The sequence below is a fragment of the Phaethon aethereus genome, assembly GCF_964289735.1.
Source record: "Phaethon aethereus genome assembly, chromosome: 2".
NCBI classification, from domain to species: Eukaryota; Metazoa; Chordata; class Aves; order Phaethontiformes; family Phaethontidae; genus Phaethon; species Phaethon aethereus.
Window position 1 is genome coordinate 132,536,555 of NC_138582.1, and position 20,880 is coordinate 132,557,434.

At 36.3% G+C, this 20,880-nt stretch overlaps 1 protein-coding gene across 2 annotated transcripts in view; it reads left to right on the forward strand.

The window, feature by feature from the left end:
• Positions 1-20,880, forward strand: part of ANKRD28 (ankyrin repeat domain 28) — a gene marked incomplete at its 5' end in the record, with an annotated part of 82,069 nt that overhangs the window by 19,874 nt on the left and 41,315 nt on the right. For both annotated transcript variants that reach the window (XM_082015634.1, XM_082015635.1), the window contains 4 exons: positions 3,598-3,676; positions 14,115-14,185; positions 17,144-17,344; positions 18,143-18,230. In XM_082015634.1, the coding sequence (XP_081871760.1) occupies positions 3,598-3,676; positions 14,115-14,185; positions 17,144-17,344; positions 18,143-18,230 (439 nt within the window). The remainder of the gene's footprint in view (positions 1-3,597; positions 3,677-14,114; positions 14,186-17,143; positions 17,345-18,142; positions 18,231-20,880) is intronic.

Genomic DNA, 20,880 nt, shown 5'->3' on the forward strand with positions numbered 1-20,880 from the left:
CATGTAATGCAACCCAAAGGCACATATAAATATCGTGTTGGGGGTTTTGTGACACAGAGCTGTCATTCTGAAAACTGATTACCTAAGGGCTGAGCCCTTTTACAGCTTTTTAGTTCATTGGGGGTGTTGGCCAATATCTGGAGTTAAACTTTGGAGTTTCTTATTAGGAATATACATTTCTTTGTTGTTTCTACTGGAATACCAATGTTCTCTTTCAACTATGTAAAATCTGGCTAATGCAATTAATGCTTTGTGTTTCCTTAATAACATTACGGCCAATTTAGGATTCTGATAGTCCCATTTGCCTTGCAGATTTTTGAACTGGAAAATGAGGATGGCACAACACTTGCTTTTCTGTGTTGTCAAATACTGCAGGAATACTGCGATATTTGGTATTAAATAGTACCAACATTGTTAGATTTTTACAATCTGTGTAACAATGACTTTTATGTACAAAACCCCTTCTCTCTTGAAATGTTTCTTTTAGTGTCATTTAAGTTTATGAAATTAAAAGAAAAATATAAAGGTTGGTATTTATATTAATATTATGTATCAGTGCTGCAAGATGTTTGCTTCCAAAGTTGCTTGTGAAAACTGAAAGCTTGATTAGTGTTATTTACTGTAATGTTTTATGTGCAGTAGTTCATATTTGCAGATGAAATTTGTTCATCAGATGATTACTGTTTTTTGATTAAAACTAGTTGATCTGTACAGCAGTATTTTAGTAGCATTTAAAATACAGAATTCTCTTTAATTTTACTCAGATTTCATTTATTAAAATTCACCAATAAAATGTAAGACTTCAGATGGAACAAAATTAGAAGTTTCTTTTAATGAAAGGAAAGACTTCTGCATACTGATGAGAGCTTGCTGAATGCAGCATTTCTGCTTTTGTAAGAAGTTCTTAAATACTAAACCAAAAACTTTCTGACAGAGAAGTTAAATGAAAAAAATTTGTTTGGAAGCATTAAAAGGTGCCAGCTGTGAAGCTGGGGGGGGGGGGGCGGAAATCAGGGCTTCTGTCAACACACTCTCAGCATGCAGAATACTTGTGGTAGATAGAGACCCTGGGGCTTGGGGTTGTTGAAATACCTAGCTGTGGAATTGACCCAGAAGATGACAGGCCATGGGCATCCCAGGGGGGCTGCCCTGGTGCTGTAGAGCAGGGAGGTCTCCACCAGCCTCCTGCATACGTACTCTCCCAGTTTGTACTCCCTGCTGCAGAACTGGGAGCTGGGTTTTGAGTGTTTTGAAGCTGTCAGTTTAAGAGCAGCAAAACTGAAATATTTGCGTAACTGGAAACACACAGCTTGGAAGCATAGGAGTGCTGGAGTGGAAGTGTTGCCTGTGTTTGAGCAGCTTTCATGTTTTTATCTTGGTGGTTTCAGGATGCTCAACAGTTTTTAGTAGTAGAGGTTGGATTTTTGGAGAAGCATGGCTCGAATTCATCAGAAATTTTGACCATTGAGGCTCTAGGAAAATATATTTGGGGGTTTGGTGATTAGCATTTTTCTAGAAAAACGGTTTCCTTCTCTTCACCATTTTACTGGATTGGTTACTTGCATGACTTTTGTCACTAAGATGTTGGAAAAAAACACCAAACAAAGAACCAAACAAACCAATACCACAACAAATGTCATGAAAATTTTTATAACAACAAGGTTTTCCCTTTATGAGGGAAATGCAGTTTTTGCTTGTGTTCCTGAGTGAATACTGGCTCTACAGAAGGACGTGCTCATGGCCCGTCTTATTTTCTCTAATTCTACAATGAAATTGTGATAGTATAATATCATACTAATTTTTCTGTGTTCCTCAAACTGTAGGTTATAGGCTCTTTAGCATTATCAAAAAGGCTTAAATGGGGTTGCAAAATATTAGCTAGCTATAGTAGCTCTGCCTCTCCAGACTGGGGGAATGAAAACTGATTTTCATTGCTGGCTGGTCTTTACTGCCTTTGGGCTGGGGAAGCAAACTTAATATGTGTATTACTTTTTCTCTTGGTCTTTCTGTCTGTCTGTTGCGGGTTTTTTTAATTTTTTTCCCCTATATGGCAAGTCGTTGGTGCCACAGGCTGTCTTTTTTGTAAAAGAAAAATGTGTTATCTGCAATTGAGACATACTGGCAAGTAATTGGTACTGTGAGGCATTATGTGGTGTTACTGGTGAGTAAGTAGTATTGATTCCTTTTTCAAGGTGCATCAGTGTCAGGTTTGCACTGCTCAATTTGGAATTACTCGTGTGTAATTCAAAAAATTGTGTTAGGAAACATTGATAAGATGGTGACTGTGTAACTTTTTTTCTGAGCAGGGACTAAACAGGGAGGAGGTTGTTTGGGGTGGGGGGTTGTGTGTGATAGTGTTGTCTGGTGGGGGGTTGAAAGTTCTAAGATCTGAAATTGTCTTTCATGTTTTAGAAGTGACTACTTGGGTCTCAGCTCGAGTTTGGCTATCAGATCTCTCCTGCCATGAACCTTAATTTTCTTCTCGTATGCTGCTAGCTCTCAAGTAGGGTTTTACGGAATAAGGTTATTTTGGCAAGGGAGAGGAATGATTTTCAAAATAAAATATCGATTAAAATGTGTGTTAATTTTACCATAGTTGTGATGCAACAGTTGAATTAATAGAAATGTCTCGTGACTTACAATTTCCTGCTGCTTATAATCTTGATCCCTCATCCTTGGTGTATTTGAAACTCTACTAAAAAGATGCAGACATGTAAGCAGAGCTTAGGCCAGAACCAGGATGCCAACTGATGATCAGACTCTTTTCTGTTCTCAGCGGCCTTCCCTCAGAGAGCAAACTGCTTGGTGGTTCTTCATTTTTATCACTCACTCTGATGTGAAAGTGATCTTATTTTTCTGATTTAAGCTATAAATTGGTGCAGGGAAATTGGCACTGATCCTGAAAGAGTTGAGAAATATGTTGTGCTAGTTTTTCAAAAGTGAATCTTCATCAGTATATATTGTGTATAGCTGTGTAAGTTCTCTTACTTTTACCCTCAAAAGGACTTTAGATCAGCCTGAAGTAGCCAAAAGTGCTGGGTCTTACTTGCTTCCTCCAGCGTGTTTTCTGCAAAATAAATTGCATCTCTACTTTCTCCTTGCTTATTTACAGTGAACAAAACAGTTGAAATTGGATTTCAGTATTTTTTCCCCTACTCACTTCGGCTTCTTTTCTATTTTCTATTTAAAAAATAACTGCTGAAACGAACTTCAAATTTTCCAAAGAAAATGTTTCTCACTAATTGTTGCATACAAAGGTGACACACTGTTTTTAACTGCATAGGACAGCCTCAAGTTCCTGTCTATGGTGATTTCTAACTGATGGGTTAATCTAAAGATGTGATGAGCATCTGTCTATCTGTGTATGTCAGGAAAACACTAGTTGACTATGTAGGTATTAAGAGTTCCTCAGGGAGAAGCATGCTTGTCTTAGTAAATGTGACTAACGTCTTTAGAGTAATTATGTTTTCTAAAATATAAAATGTACAATATTTGGAAGATGCACTTTTATACAGTATTTTTTCATAACTCGTACAGATTGCTAAACCATACTTTTTTTATTTTAAATAAAACCTTTTTTCCCCCCTCTTACCACAGGATAATGAGAAAAGGACCCCTTTACATGCTGCTGCCTATCTGGGAGATGCAGAAATTATTGAACTACTTATTTTATCTGGTATGTTCTGTTCCTGTTAATGGAAAAAAAAAGTCTATGCACATCCAAAGAAATAATTATGTACATCTTAGTCTGTGTAGCTTTTACTGAGATATTTAATGTACTAGAAATTAAAGATGTTTGTACTGAAATTTTGGTTTCCAGACTTATCAGTGTTGTTATACTGTGTAGTTCTGCTCTAAAATATTTCTTTGCAGAAAGCTTTCTCAGTTATAGCTATTTTTATTTGTATCTTGACCAACTTTAGGTAGTTTAACTCTAGTTTAAAGAAGTAATAGTGTATATGTTATAGGTAGATGTTAGCAGCATTGCTTTTGTTCTGAAACGGCCTTCAGAAAAACAATTAATGTTGAACATAGAAGATGGCATCCAGAGTTGGTTATATTATTTTTAAATACCCTTTCCTGTTGGCTTAAATGCACAGAATATAATCAGGATCAGGTGAAAATGTTAAAATCCCTTCTTTTTTTATGTTTATTTGTACTAAGACAAACTGCAAGTTCTGTAAAACAGCATACTTCCATCTTTAAAAACAATAATGGTAGAAAATCAAGAAACTAAACCAAAAACATGAAAGCAAAACTTCATGACAGAGCTACTGAATTTATAGTCTTTGATCTTGGACAAATCTGCCTATCAGGAGGCTTGAGGCTGATTTCATGCTATGGAGCTTTAAGGTTAAATAGAAAGATTAAAACTTGTCCCATAGAAGGACTTGAATCTTCAGTCTGCTTAGTGGCACACCTTATCTTTGCAAAGCTGGCTATTTCCACCCCCTACACCCTCATCAACCTTTAATAACAAATTTTGCTTTAAGGAAATGTCACTTTTAAGATTGTAGGAGTCACTTCCAGACTTTAAATTGAAACTGCCAGTCAGAATTTAATTATAGAATATAATAATTTAGCGAGATATAATCCTCTATATGTATATTATGTACTCTCTCTATATAATTATATATACTTGCAATTAATTAATACCATATTATTATGTTTGTTTTATATATTTTTTTTCTCATGGAAATGCTCTGTAGTGATAATTTGTCCCAAAAAGTTCACCTGTGTTGCCGAGAAGGTGCTGTTTTTCCCTGTCAAGAAAAAAAAAAAAACAAGTTCTGGTGACTCTTCAAAATATATAATGACCCCTTTCTTCTGAAAAGGGATCTTGGATTTGGCAAGGTTATTGCTTTTTGTTTGGGTTTTCACAGTGATTAAAACAAAACAAACCAAACAAACAAAACCCCAAAACAACTGATGATGTTATAAACTTTGCAAAGTTGTAGTCAGCTACTTTTGGGGGTGAAGCCTCTGACTATTTTGAGTGAACAGAGTCCAGTTACCAGAACTGTGATTGAACAAAATCTCTCTCTCTGGCAAAGGGCTTATTTATGGAAGGAGCAAGATTCTAGTTCAGATATTAATGAAACAAGATCCTGATTGGGGGATGGCAGTAGGGGAAGAAAGGTTAGTCATGCTATTTGGTCACATAGCCTGGGGATAAGTGTAAGAAAAATTGGAGAATGAAGGAGGGAAGTGAAGAACTAAGAATTAGGGCTGTACGAATAGTCCAAAGTTGAGTGATTGCGTGGAGGAGAGGTTGTGGGGTGCTGCTGAGTCTGCAGATTGTTCAGGAAGACTGGGAGGCATTGATATATCTCAGATAATCTTGATTTTCATTAAATAAATGTTTACTTACACAAAACACATTAAATAGTTGCAAAATCAAAAGCTTTGAAAGCTGTGGATCCTATAGGCAATATCAGTCTAACCTGGCTGTACTCGTGGGCTTTGCGGGGGACTTAAATTACGTGTTTGTGCCTTGTGGTACAAGCACAGCCTCATGAATTTCACAGGGAGGGGCTGTGCTGGGAATGAATGGGGGTGGTGCAGTGGAGGGGGGACAGATGCTAGTTGTTGGTACATTCATAAGTGAATGAAGAGGGACATTAATTGCAGGATGCAAAGATGATGTCTGTGTGTTAAGGCTGTTCGGCTTGAAAGGCTGTAATGTACTTGGGCGCTAATCTCTATATTACCTGTTTGCAAGCTGTGGCTTTAGGCAAGCAGCTTAAACCAGACTTTTTAAAAAGTAGTCACCAATTTAGTCTTCCTCATTTCTGAATGCTGGATTTGAAATCTTTGTGGTTTGGAAAGTGTGAGCACTCACAGCTGTATCTGAAGTGCTGCCCCAGCTACTTCTCCGAGAAATCAGGTCTAGGTGTCTCAAAAGGCACAAGCCAAGATTTTTCTTTTAACTCTGTTAATTGGAAGATGGGGAACAGAGGTTAAATGTATTTATCCTCTCCATTTCATAAAGATAGGGAAAATTCATCTATTGTGTTTCAGCTGGAGATCAAATCTCTCCTTTGAGACAGATGTATAATGCTACATTTTGTCATAATAGATGAGCATTGGGGAGCAAATAAAGAACATCTGTTACCACAGGGAGGTTTGAAGTGTGTTGCAAGACCTCGTTTTGAACAATGAGAAAATAGTTTGTTCAATAAATAATGCTTCTGAACAACAATCTCCTCTGTGCAGTAAGTCTGCATGTAAAAATTTTGTATGTGGCTTTAATTGACCTACTGTAATATATTTGCAGAAGGAATTGTATTAAATAGTGTAGACTACTTTCATCCTAGCATTTCTCACCTTGGTGAGAGCTTGACTTTGCAACTTATAATGTCCTCTAATGTAGTCTTCTGAATGTTATTAAGAACCACTTTACAGTTTTCCTGCTGTGCAAGCTATCCTGTGAAGACTGCTTGCTTTGACTTTTTTTTATTCTTTCTTCAAACTGGACCTCAAAATTACTGAAGTCAATATTAATCTTTCCAATGCTCGGTGGCTCTTGCTTGTTTCTCATTATTCTCTATCCTTAGTTAAAGTGTGTATCCTATGTTACTTAGACGTCCTTTGCATCCTCCTCCAGGGGATCCACATTGCTTTCAAGTACGTATTTTGGATCACATGTTGCTGTTACAATATATTACTTTCCTATAGACCTAAGCATCCCATATTGCACATTCTGAAGATATAACTGAGTCTACTTGGAGACTTTTGTGGAGTAAGTTTTCAGTCTTACGAGCATATTTATTTAGTTTTTGAATCTTGAGATATTTTCCCACCAAACAGCAAGGTTCCTCTGTGACCTGTCCTATTGTAGTCTTTTACCTGGGCAAGGGACTTGAAGGTGATGGTTTGGACACAGACTCTGAATAGCAAAAAAAATTGCTTCGGTGACTCCAGTTTGGGGATGGACATTTAGATTGCCTTTTGGTTTTTATCTTGAGACAAAGCTTCACTGAGCTTATGAATAAACTGAGTATGTGAATATCTCGCAGTATGTGAATATGAGCAAATTCTCATACCACTATGGTCTGTGGACTAAATATTCAAATCATCTCTCCCCATAAGATTGTAGCTAGATAAGCAAATAGCACTCCTAAATTTGTTAGGTAAGGAGATGAACAGTAAATAAAAAAGAGTTATAAAGATGTTTCTAGTGTACAGAATGATGGAACAAGAGATTACCTTTTAGTTACTTGAGAATCATAATTTTAGAAGCTTTTTTTTATTTCTCTGTGAAGGGTCGTAACACCCATCACAGTTGTATTTTCATGATGTACATACAACTCTGCGTCCTGGTGCACAAATATATATATCTATCTACTTTGCATAATTGCACTGACTTTAATTGTGTAAATACTTGATGGCAAACTACTAAGAAGTAGAAAAGTAAAATAATGAGGTCTTAATTAACTGAATGTCCAACTTTTTCTTTCTTTCCAAGAAGTCCTCATTAGAAAAATCAAACCCTTTCAGTTAAGTCCTTCGTGTGAACTGTTCTGGGGAGGCTTCTTGCTTTATAAAAAAAAAAACAAAATTATTTTTTCTGTTTGTCCTATGCTTTTTTAAATTCCATCAGAGTCTGTTCTGTAGGCAAGTGACATGTGAGCAGCAGGACAGATTAGTGTGGTCCCAGAATGTGTTCTTTTGATTAGTGACTTTTTTCATGTGTTTTCTTAATAATAGTCTGCATGGTATTTTAGCTTTCACTGCAGTCAACATAATTCATGAAAATAGACATCTGAATTATCTGTTGTTTTCTTTTGAATAGATTTAGTTACTCCATTGCATTGATACTTAACAACACACTTCTGTTTAACCCAAAATTTTCACTGCATGGGGCGCAGCGTATATGATTGTATGGTCAAATTCAATCTCATTAAGGTTTGGCAGCCTGCGAATTTTTGTTTTGCTTTCCTCTGGGTCAGCTGGAAAATGTAAGAATCATGCTGACACGGGAAAACTATCATTACAGTAATAACAGATTTTGGAGGATGGTAAAGACCCTCCAGCGTTACTCCGCTCTACCTGCATTTGTTTCATCTAATTATAAAGCTATGCAAGTGTTAAAAGTGGATGCAATGACAGTCACACGGCTCAGCTGTTGAAAGGCTATCGCTGCAAAAACTATCATCCACATGAAGCTCCCTTTGTTTGGATTGCAGATGTACCCACATCACAGGGGCTCCTTTTACACTGGCTGTATCTTTCGGCTGCTTCCTCTTCTTTTGACAATGATGTTGGCCGCCATTTTCTTTTTTGAGCTGTCTTAGCTTCCCTCTGGCAGCAGTAAGTCAGTCACTGTGAAGAATGTAGCTCTGATGCTCTTTGAGAGACAAAATGAAGCTGATTTGTGAAAAGGTAGAAGCGTTCAGTAGCTTGAAGAGTTGGAGAACTCCAACTCCAACTTAAGGAGATGATGGCCGAGATGTGGCAGAAACTATGAAGTTCTGAAAGGAAATGGACTTCCTACACTGACAAGGCAGCGAAGCTCTGGAAGATGTCTTTGACTTGATTGTGGTTTTCCTGCCTTTTGTGGCCATTGTATCTTCATGTGTTGGGGGGGGTGGTGTTTTTTTTTCTTTTTTGTGGGGTTTGTTTTTGGTTTGGGCTTGTGGTTTTTTGTTGTTTTTTTTGTTTGGGTTTTATGATAAAAATAAAAACTGTTGTTGAAGCATCATTGTGGCTGGTCAAAAGATATTCCAGACCTGTCCCTCTCAGATTTTTTTCACCATTCTATAGATCCTCTACTATGCATTTAGCTTATAAGTAGCTTTTTCTCAATAAGGTCTTATTATTTTTGCAGCAAAATTCTAAGTATTCAAATTTTCAGTGGGAAACTACCCTAGATTTCTATTACTGACTGCTCCCATTCATATCTCAAATCTTGTTTTACTTTACAAACCTTTTCTGTATCTCCCCCTGAATGTTCACATATTTTTCTAAGGAAGAGTTTTCTTTTCCACCTGTTCGTTCCTCAGTGTAGTCTTAAGAATTTCTGCCTGCCACTTTAAGTTCTTCCATGGTCACCTTCTCTAGATAAAAGGTGGATCATTTAAAAAGAACAAACTTATGAAGCTAATACTAGCCTGTAGGACAATAATTAAATAGAACCTAATTACAGTAGTACTGCTGGTTATTCTCAGTGATTTATACCTGGGATCTTCTTAATTTCTGCAAAGATAATTCCTAAAATTATTTCAGTGTATTAGTTGCTGAGACAAAGTTTGTTAGCTTTTTTACATGCAATCTAAAAATCTCATTTACATCTTGTATTCCTAAAAAAACGTTTCGGAGCTTCAAATACTGAACATCAGGTGTCTGTATTGCATATGTGAATGAAAACACTTTTGCTTTATTTGCTTATATTATAATATTGTTCAATTGCTAGCACATCTTTTACAGTAACAAAGGAAAATACTGTCTTTGGCTATCTAAAAATACAGACTAGAAACAGGACAGTGGAAGGCAATTCAGTACTTAGGTCAGTACTGTGAGCAAAGATGAAAATATCTTGTCATTTCTGTTGTATTTCTTTTCTGAATACATTTCCATCTAGTGATGTGTACGTAATGTAGCTGCTGCATTTATTAGTCTTCTGAAGACGTTTACAAATAGGAAGAGTTCTGGTGCAGACTAGCTGAGGAAGAGAGTCACAGCGGAAATTCTTACGAGATGAGCACGGAGGTGATGTGCTGAGACACAGCTGTATATAGTTATATGGTACTTTATGGATCAAGGAGGCTGTTCCTTGCAGCATTTCTTGACCGGTAATTTGTTGCCCATCTCTTCAAGAGATGGTTGAGATGCTAGCTCTTACTTGAAAGTAAGGATATTGACACCAATGAAGTAGCAACTGGATTGCAGAAACGTAAGTCCAGGTCTTGGTGGCTAATTGCACATTTAAATGTGCACTTGCCAGATATGGACTGATGTACCTAAAGTTTCCAGGATTGTTCTGTAAATCAGTGCATGTATCGAGTTGGAAGATGTGTCTCTTGGAACATAAATCTGCTAGAAGTAAGCATCACTCAGTTTTTTGGTAGCTTCTGTGCTAGATTTATTAAATAAAACATGTCTTTCTAACTGTCAGTCTTGTGAATCCAACTTTGCAAAATGAAATGTAAGATTCAAGGAGGAGGGAAGAAAAATATGTTATACTTCCCTCCCTCCAACTTTTTGCAGAGTAAAACTCATATTTTCGTATTTGCCGAGATGTGTAAACTTACTAGGTGGTACTAGCAAAGTTTGTGATGCAAGGGAAGATCTTGTTTAGTATTTCGGTTTAGTGCACCAACATGGAAGAATAAGTTGGTTGGTTTGGAAGGTGCAGTTTTAGGGCAGTGTCATTTACATAATCATTTCTTAAGTTCAACCAAAGTTGATGGGTATTTGTGTTGCAGTATTGTATTTGATATCTCTGGCAAGCCCCCAAATCCTTCTCCTGCAAGCTCTATGGCACTAAAAGAATTGAAATATAAGAAATTTCACATTAAACAAATGAAATATTTGATCAGTTTTAATAAATATGTTAAGACTGTGCACCTGAAGTCTGGAAGATCCAGTGTGGTGGGGGTATTTTGTTTGCCTTTTTTGTTTTTACAGATTGGGGGTTGAGAGATGCTGCACTGTGTTTTGAAAGAGCAAACTGCTGCATAACTGGCATTTGAAGGCATTTGAAATGTGAGAAATGCCCTGGTTAGCGTGTCAGCAGATTGAGCTTCACAGAGATAATATTGCATCAGCAGTGTTGTACAGTGATTTATATACATACATGTGTTCAAACTGTCTTTAGGTAAACCATGAAGCAAATCATCTTTTAGCAAAAGATATTCAGTAAAGATGTAATATATTTTCTAAGATTTATTTGCAGTGATCTGGAGTAGAGCTTTACCCCAGAGGATGAAGGCTGTAAAATTCGTCACTGTTGCATGGTAGGGGTATGATAGGTTTGAGGGAGCTTTACATCTCATGGAGAACATCTGAAGGAGGAGGGAGGAACAGTAACATTTTCCCTAAATCATGTGCTAGGGTGTAAAGGACAGCCTAGAGGGGGACTATGTCTTCAGATACAAGGCTGGCTGGAGAAGCTGTTTTATGAAATTTAAATCATTCTTGGCAGGATGTCATCTTGGGGAAAGTTATGGGGAAGTATCTCTATGTTAATATAAAGTATTATTTTGTTTAACATATCTAGAGCTACAGATCTCCCAATTCCCACATGAATAGTACATACATGTTTGTGGTAGTATGCTTATTCTGATTATTACTTTAAAACCTTTGTCTTTCAGTCTAAAAATTTTGGAACTCCTTTAAGAGTTGGGGCGGGGTGGGCGGCACAAGCCTGGTTGTTCTTTCTTAAGTAAGTCCATCAGAGATTTAGCTCTTTTGTCAAAAGTCAATTTTGGTTTTTTTCCTTTTTCAGAGAATCTACAAATTTTTTGTGCATTTGAAAAGTTAACTTATTTTAGTGTCTACATATTACACTAATTTAACTATGGGATGTACTAGGCCAAGGCTTTCTTGCTTCTTTGGGCGGAAGATAACTTATGGGGTCAGGACAAATATTGTTCTGTTGATTTTGTTCTTTTGAGGGGACCATGTTACTTTTAGGTATCGCTTCAGATTTCCTTAGGCATTTCTTTGGCTAATGCTGATTTTTCTTTCTCAGCAGAAACGATAAAACACTTGAGAGATTCTTTTCCTTTAGTCGTAGCAAGTTTGATTAACTTAGCACTGGGAAAACCTTTTGAACAGTATATTTTTGTATTTTCCTGCTCTCTTCTGATGCAATTTTTAGGCTGTGTGTTAAAGTACCAGAAATGTGAGTGAACGACTTAGCTGAACCCATAAACACAGCTTGGACTCTAAGCACATTTTTCACTAGAGCTTAGGTAACTGCTCTTTCTTTGGAGTGGAAACATGCATTTCTCCCCTTCTGTTGGGCATGGTGCTTCTCCTATCTCAGGCTGCATCATGTGGGTGGATCTGGCCTGACCTCAGATCTTGCAAATGCATTTTCCTGAGGAAAATCAGGATGGTGATTAGTGACCTAGTAACTCCTGTAACTCCTTTAAAACACTTCAAAGACATTTGTATCCTAAAATTAGAAACAGAAATCAGTTAGACTTTCAGAGTCTTCATTCCTTGATTGTTGGCTGTAGACGTGAAGTCAGGTGGAGTGTGGAGTACCATTTTGGTTCTTATTTTTGTCTTGTCTGCTAAAAACAAGGTGTGGCTAGCAATAACCTGGGAGACAATCAAGAATTACACACATAAGTTTGAAATATATTGATTACATTCTCACTTACTGATCATTCAGGTTATTGTCTTTTGGAAATGTTTTTGCTAAAACATTTCTGGTGACTTTAAGAATCCTCACATTCTTTTTTTGCTCAAATTCTGTGCAGAACTTGATACAGTACATTATGGTATGTGATATGGTACAGTACATTAGATCCTTATGATGCTTGACAAAAGCAGGTATTTATGGTAAGATTAAGTCTTTTAAACTGTTGTTACATTGGGGGGTGTGTGTTTCTTCAAATGGACTTTCTTCCCGTTCCTTCAAACTTACTTTTCAAAAACTTTTAAACTTGGAAAGCACCCAAAGCTTCTGAAATTCGAATAAAGAAAGAGGGAAATGCCTGAAATTGTAGCCAACAATTAGACCTCAGGGTTTGTCTAGTGCTTGAAAGACCTAGCGTCAAAGTGGGAGTTAGGAGCCAGCATCAGCCTCCATGTTGTGTTTTTAAGCCTGAAAGCGATGGATTGACTAAAAACTAACTAACTCAAAAAATTTACTTCAAATCTTTGGTTTGCTTAGTATATACAACCACAATTCTGTACAGACTGCTAAGTTTCTTGGTCAGGTTGTTCAGCTGGACTAGGAGAGACTTCTTTGTTGGTGCAGGTCTGGGACACTTGGATCAAAATACCCTGTCTCTCAGCTGAGTATCCAGGCCAGCAGCCTCTTTGACATTTTGTGTCTTACTGACTTTCCATGCTTTTCTATTTTTTGCATAGAAAAAAAATAAAGTTGGTTCTGACATATCAATATTATGTTTAGCCTGAGAAGTTAATAAGCTCTGGCCATGTAGCATTAACGTTACCATGTGATATCATGTATTGCTATATGAACTCTTTCCAACAGTATTTCCAAACTATTTTTTGAAAGTGGTAATATTTTGTCTACGCTACTACATGTCTCTAAAATCTCAGCAGTTGTCAAATAAAGATGGCTAAATTTCCACTCAAGGTATAAAAATCCTATCAAGTGTTTTGTGTGTCTGTATATATATACACTTACATACACATGTACACATATATGTGTGTGTCTAGATTTCGGTAAGAAATTAAATCATTAAGTTTTCTTGTTTGTTGAAGTTCACTGGAAGTTAGATTGTAGTTCAGTTGCTTCCTTCAGGAAAAAATCCCCAAATCCTTACTTTCCTTTTATTATTAAGAAAAAAATTAAAATCCAAGCCCAGGCTTGTGTCCCTTGCAGATGTTTGTGCAACCTTTTTTCCTGCAGCTGTTTCTTGAGTATGCTTTTAGAAGCAGAGAGGTGTGATTATTACAGTCTAGCTCATGAAGGGAGGTCCTGAAGTGAGCTAGGTGACCTGGTGGAGTAGAGATTCATTCCCGAATTCCTAGTAGAAAAAGCAGCATTATTCTGTATACCTCCACTGGAGGCACGGGGAATAAATGTAGCGTATTTCTCTATTTTAATGGAGAATTTCAACTGTAGTAGAAAAGTATGAGTTTTTTGTTGCTGAATGAAGGCAAGGAGTTCGTCTTTCTTACCCAACAGTCTTTTATGTGTCTTTGGAAGTGCAGAAGGTTAGAGTATTACCTAGTGTAAAAAGATGAGTACACTTTGATGGAAGAGTATTATGGATGCAGTGTTAAAAGAATTTCCTCAAAGGGTGGACTTCATCTGGAGAAAATTCTTCTTTCCATTTTTGGCATCATGCTGTATTAATGAGCCTAGAATAAGTATCTTTCAGTAGTTCTACCTCTGTACTTGAAAGTACTTAAGTCTTTCTGTACATATATTATAAGTTTGTTACTCTTATTTTTTGTTACAGGAGCTAGAGTTAATGCCAAAGACAGCAAATGGTTGACTCCTTTACACAGAGCTGTGGCATCTTGTAGTGAGGTATGCTTTTTTTTTTTGACTGCTTTGTGTTGAAAAAGACATTGCAAATTACCTTCTGTTCTTTGTTTGGTTTTTACAAATTGAAACTACTCCAAACCTTTGGAATTGCAGAACATTTTTGAAACAGTTTGTTTAACCTGTTGAGGGTACGTGTGTGTATATATATCACATGCCTGACTAAGAGGAAGGCGGGGAAACTATAAACTTCCAGTTCTCAGCTTTGCTCTCTGCCATTTCCCTAGCAGAGGATTCTGCATGTAGTGTTGTCAAGTCCAATTTGCTTCTCTCAAGGTATCCAGAACGGTTCAGCATGAGGGAAGTAAAGGTGAACTAAGATTTAGTACAGATTTTACAGCATAATCTTTGCATTTCTTCATGTTTTTTTACATGCTTGTCTGAGGCATTGAAGAAATAAAGGCCTGCAAACATCTTTTTTTAAAAAAGCAATTAATGAGTAATGATAGTATTGAAAATCACTTTAAAAGTTATAAATTAAACATGTAGAAAGTCTACCAGTTACACCGTTGTGAGAATATAGTAATGTAAGAAGTGAATTTGTTACTGTTCCTCTCTTGTTTATGTCCTAATAAAAATTTTAAATGTCTGTAGAAGATCAAAACAAACAGACAAATGCTGACCTTGTTATATGAAAGAGCTTATGCAAAACCATCCCCTTTGAGATCCTGAGTCAAATCAGTGCTCATTTCAGTATGTCTCAAAAAATGAATTTTTTTTAAAGATTCTCTGTAAATTTTTGGTTGAGAAGATGGAATTGAATATTTTGGTTTTGACAAGCATTGAACTTAAAGTATTTGATCCACGAACTGTCTAAACAAGCCTTGTTTCAGTTTTTGCTTTTGAATTCCCTGGATAAATTGCAGTATTTTGTCACTAGCATTAATAGCTAAGGTACGTGGAGGTTGTGTTATACAAAACAGTGGTTGAAAAGGAATCTTCAAGGGTGCCTTATTCCCAAATGCTATTTGTTCTTCTGGAGGTATTTTTAGGCTGCTCCTTAGGGAGCTGACCAAAGCACCGAATGCTGCATTCTTCAGAGCTGAGGGACAATAAAAGCTCCTTATATCAGTAACACTTGCAGAGAGGAGTGCTGCAGGCAAACTGGACCTGGCTCCAAGAAATGCAGCCATGGTCATATTTTTTTAAACATGGAATATTTTAAACAAAATACTAACCAAAGGCAAACAACACATGAAAACCAATCAGACTGTTTACCCAAAAGGCAATGATAGGGTCATGTCAGAATTTTCTATTTATAAACACATAAGTCATAGGAGCCCACATACATCTAGGCACTGTTTTCTAGCTGACAGACAGACATGGGGTTTGGGCATTAGATGAAAAAAGCTGTAATGAAAAAATTCTTGATAATCATTTCAGTAAAACACCTGGACTTACTCTTGAAGCAAGGACAGCTGCAATTAAACAAGGACATTGTAACATGCAAAATAGCTGGAATTATGGTTTTAGCTGTCAACTGCTCAAGTTCAGAGAACTTTGTGTCAGGACGGTCGTGGTCCAGGCCTTTATATTTATGTGCCTGGTGTACTTCACGCAAAACAAAACAGAAACAACAACAAAAAAAACCCAACCAAACAACAAAACAAACAAAAAAAACCCCCAAAAAACCCCAGAGTCACTAATTCTTGAAATTCATTAATGCATATGCACATAAAAATACAAGCTATATTATTTTTACACTAGTGCTATGGTGCTTCCTTCTACAAAAGGGGTAGTAGCTGTTCTAAGATTTCCTTGTTCTGTTTTTTCATAATATTTGGTTAAAAAAAGACAAAAGTTGAAAATATTGATTAGATTTTTAAAGTACAGAATCTGCTTAAGATTCTTGGAAAATAGAAGAGCTATTCCATTTCTCATTTAAATTACAAGCCTGTGATGCAGTATTTTCACTTTTATGTTTGTTCCTGTTTTCTTTTTTATTGACAGTAGAATAATTTGAAGATTTTAAATATAATATATTGTTATAAGTAGAATCAAGTTCTACTTAGCGTTGTACTCATAGCTGAGATTAATACCTAGCTATTGTATGATAGTGTAATTTGAAATTACCAGCAACTACTTGTGACATGTTTTAAGTTCAGACAGCCAACTGTTTATTTGTGTGCTCAGTGTTGGGGTTGTAAGTCACTGAAAGCAATTAGTGAATTGTGGGAAAGTCACAGCGTTGATGTAAAATGCAGTATTCCTCGTCATGTTGATAACACCAACAGATTTTTTTTTTTTTCATGCATTCCAATTGTGTGCACATATTTTAACGGGATTTGTTTATCTTGCTGTAAGAATTACAGTATTAGTTGTCAAATTTTCACAGCCTGTACATTTAACAAAAGGAAATGAATAATCTTTTTTCTGAGATGGAATTCAGTGCAATATTTTGAAATGGTTTTCAGGAGTTTTGCAACAGTATGTGTTGAAACTTGTGTTTGTGTTTGAAATTGTGACCGTGCTCTGTTTTATCTGTCGTTCTCTAAATGTACATGTAATAAGCTGTTCTTCTCTTCGCCATTTCTAGTCTTTGGCAGTTCAAAAATTTTGCCTGTCAAATTGATGAAAATGCATTATAAGTTCATAGTACTTCACTAATCCTTAGCAATGGAAGAAATCTTAAGGAGGAAGAAATCTTAAGTTTTGGAAATCAGTTGTGATGACAAAACAATTTGCCAGCTGGCTTAAGGAACTGGATAAAAGACCTGGAAACAGTTGATTCAGTTGAATCCTCTAGAGTGTATATTGCTCATGTTCTTGAGAACATCCCCAAATCTGGATTTATGATCAAGTACAAATCCCAAAGCATACAATGATGTTTACAAAAGAACAAATTGCAGACAGTTCTGTTCTACTATAGTGTCCTTGGATTTAAGGCTGACATTTCAAATCTTTACTAAGTAAGTGGCTTGTTTTTTTTGTAAATGCTTTCAGGATGCTGTTCAGGTGTTGTTAAAGCATTCAGCAGATGTCAATGCTCGTGATAAAAACTGGCAGACACCCCTACATATAGCAGCTGCAAACAAAGCTGTGAAATGTGCTGAAGCTTTGGTGCCTCTCCTAAGCAATGTAAATGTGTCTGATCGAGCAGGCAGAACTGCACTGCATCATGCAGCCTTCAGTGGACACGTTGAGGTAAGAGTTATTTTTCTTAGCTTGGACTTGTGGAGGAGAACGACAAGGGGACTTGCCATTCTGTCCCTTTCATTTCCAGTGTTCAGTTTCTGAATTTAAAATCATGTTTCCCCCATACCCTCAAAAAATCCCACCCCCGATTTTGTATTTGAATTTGTCTTTTGTATGCATCTGTGTACAGAATGGTTGTGGGAAATACATGTTACATCATTTAGTTGGAAGGTTATTACCTTGTTCACCTTAAGACAGAAGCAAATTTGCCTGAGTTAACTGGAGTTAAAGTAGTAATAGATAAATTTTAAATGGAGAAAAAGATGATACTTTTCTGTTCAGTAGAGAGTGAACATATTCCATATGTTGTCACTGAAATGTGGAGGAAATATATGTAATAAATTCTGACTCGCTAGTTTTCAAACCCTGGAAAATGACTGCTGAGAAATTCCCATTGTAATCATGTATAGGTAATTGGAGACAAATCGGCAATAAGCTTGCTTTTAGTGATTACCTTTACTGAATCCCTCAGTAATGGCCTGAAGGTTTCAAAGATTCCACTGCTTTGCCATATTTAACTAGGAAATGTTTCTGTGGGCACAGTTTTGTGTTCCTTACAGTCACTTCATTATTGCTGCCAAGGTGAGCAGCCTGTTTTTTCAACTTTATGGAATATTCAAAAACCAACACATTTAAATTCTTTGAAAATGCATATATTTTTGTTTTCTCCTATGATTTTCTTTGTTTTACTTTAAGCAGAGTTTTTCTTTGTGAATAGAGGGTTTCTTTTTTTTCTATTTGTCTCAGATGGTCAGCTTACTGCTCTCTAGAGGGGCCAATATTAATGCATTTGACAAGAAAGACAGGCGAGCTATACATTGGGCAGCATATATGGGTATGTACATATTTCAGTTGATTACTATTGTGGTAGTAAAAAACCAAATCACCTTATGTTTAGTGGTTTTATATATTTCTAGGAAATATATTTACAGTATAAGCATTGAGGTTATCTGTGTGTCTGCCAGAAAATCATTAGCAGTATACTTCAAATTGCTTTGTAAAAGTGTTTTTGCGGTGAAAAAATCAATTCGTTGGAAAAGGAAAAGTAAGGTAAGTAATTTTGTTCTTTAAAAAAAAAAAAAAGAAGACACTGTGCTTCTCAATCAGGAGTCTAATCACAGGTGAAAACTTTTGCAATAATGCTAAATAGAAGGTAAGCAATTAATACAAGGGGCACCTGAAACAGAGGATTGTTACACCAACCTTAGGGATTGCATTTTAAAAGAAGAAAATTTTATTTCTAAACCTCCAAATTCTTGCCTTGCCATTCTTATTCCAGGAGTGGATAATTACTGTTCTCATGGTATTGAACAATACACTGGCAGTACTGTCAAGAGTCATGTATTTCATTGCCTTTTATCAGACTTTCATTTCATTAAGTGGTAGGCATTGTGTTCTTCAGCATATCTATAATAAATAGTAGAGCTTTGTATCTCAATCTTCATTTAAAATATGAGCAATATAAACCGTTGGAAGGTGAATCATAGAAAAGGCAGACTAAGAGTTCTAGGCTGACGCTGACAAAGACTTCTTAGCTTTGGCTAATTGCTGTGTTTCTGAGTACTTCACATGCAACTGCTGATTGTATTTATCATTGCAGAATAAGTTGTACCTGCTCAGAAGCCAAAAACCATAATTCCTCTTTTAATTTCCAGAAAATGCCTAAAAATACCCTTGAACACATGCAGCATATTTTGTATATGATCAGTGAACAATTAAGGTTCAATATCAGTTTCAGGAAGAAGCCAGCTGAGATGATTCCACGGTCTTGATTGTTATTAAGTATTTTAGCTTATTGCTTCATCACTTTATCCAGCCAAGGGAGAAGAATAAAGCAATAGTATCAGTATTGTATGAATCTGCATGCCTGGGAATTTCTTCAAAGATGAAATGGGGAAATAAGCCTTCATCATATGTAATTTTTTTTGTTTCTGTTATGTTTTGACAATCTGCATTTTCCTAAATTTTAAATTCTCTAGAAAATACATATCTATATGGCTAAGAGACCATCTTACAAAACATAAGGAGAAGAACAATCGGGAAGAGAACGTGGTCCTATTCTTTATGGCAGCTTTTTTTTCTTTTCAGAGGTGTTCTAAAGATGTGAACATTTTTATTCCAGTTGTAAGAGGAAAATACTACTTGGAATGACTGTCTTGGCAAAAGCATCACAGTGTTAATACTCTATAATTTGAAGCTGTATGATACTGCATTTCAAGTACTGATACCAGTACTTGAAACCAAAAAGTTAAAGAACAATCTTCATTATTGGTCTAACATTCTTGTGATGTTTTGTATTAGTATTTTGTAAGTTACTTACATATGCAATAGAATGTCTGCTACAGGCTGTCCAACCACCTTACTCAAGGTGATTATTTGCAAAATTTTGTTGAATGAAACTTGTGCATGAGATCGCAGAGACAGAGGTGTTTTCTGGCTTGTGATCACCTAGATGAGAGAAGAGTCTTCTATTTTTTAGATAAGCTACATTTGTTACAATTTTAGTCAGTGCTATTTCATAGACTAGCTCTGTTAATGAACAGTGTTTGGGTGGGAAAAATGTAATTTATCTGATGTCGATCAAGCTAAATACCCTTGCAGACAATAGAGTAGAAAAAACTTCTAAAAGTCTTCAAATAAGGGGAAAAAAACTCTCACAATTTAGAGCCATTTTACATTGCTCCAATTGTTTGAAGAAAGCCTTAAAGCTTTTCTACCATATAAAACTGGCCATAGAAAAAAAAGAAGTTATGCTTTTTGTCAGTCTACTATAAATAACTTTCTAGGGTTATGTCCATTGTTTCCCTTCCTTCCTGCTTTTCACCCGGCTCCATTGCTGTCCAGCTGCAAGGCTGAGACTAAAATGGACTTGCATTCGTGCATGTTATCATCGCCCTCATTAGTGTATCGGGATGTCTCCTCAGCGCTTCCCACGTCAAGTACCTTGCTCTTCTGTTTGAGTGTCCTCCACTGATTGCTGCTTGCGTTTTCAATGCAGGTCAGGGATTTTTTTGAGGTTTTTTTTCTTCTCTTTAAAAGTTTTTCTGCCACTGTTCTGTTCAGTGTCTGGCTTCCTTTCACTACTTTCAATATCTTCTGTGTTTCTGTCTCTCGTATAGGGCTTGTTTTCATTCTTGTCCTCATTTTATTTGGGTCAGAAAATGAGTATTATGTTTACATTTCTCCTTCTCTTCTTTCCTACAATACTGAAATAATTCAGAAGTTCACTTTCATTGCAAAACATATATTTCATTGCAAAATTCATTGCAGCACTTCACATTGCACTGGTCAACTCTGTATGTTTCTGGTCGGTATAGCTAGGTGAAGGGTCCTTTTGTATGCTGTTGGACACGCAGCATAAAATAGGTATCATGGTTTATCATCATGAATGTTTATTGAAGCAGCTTTGTATTCCTTTGGGTAGACAGGAATTCAAACTTTGCGTTTTCAATGACTAAGAGAATTTGCAAAAGACCCTCACTTTT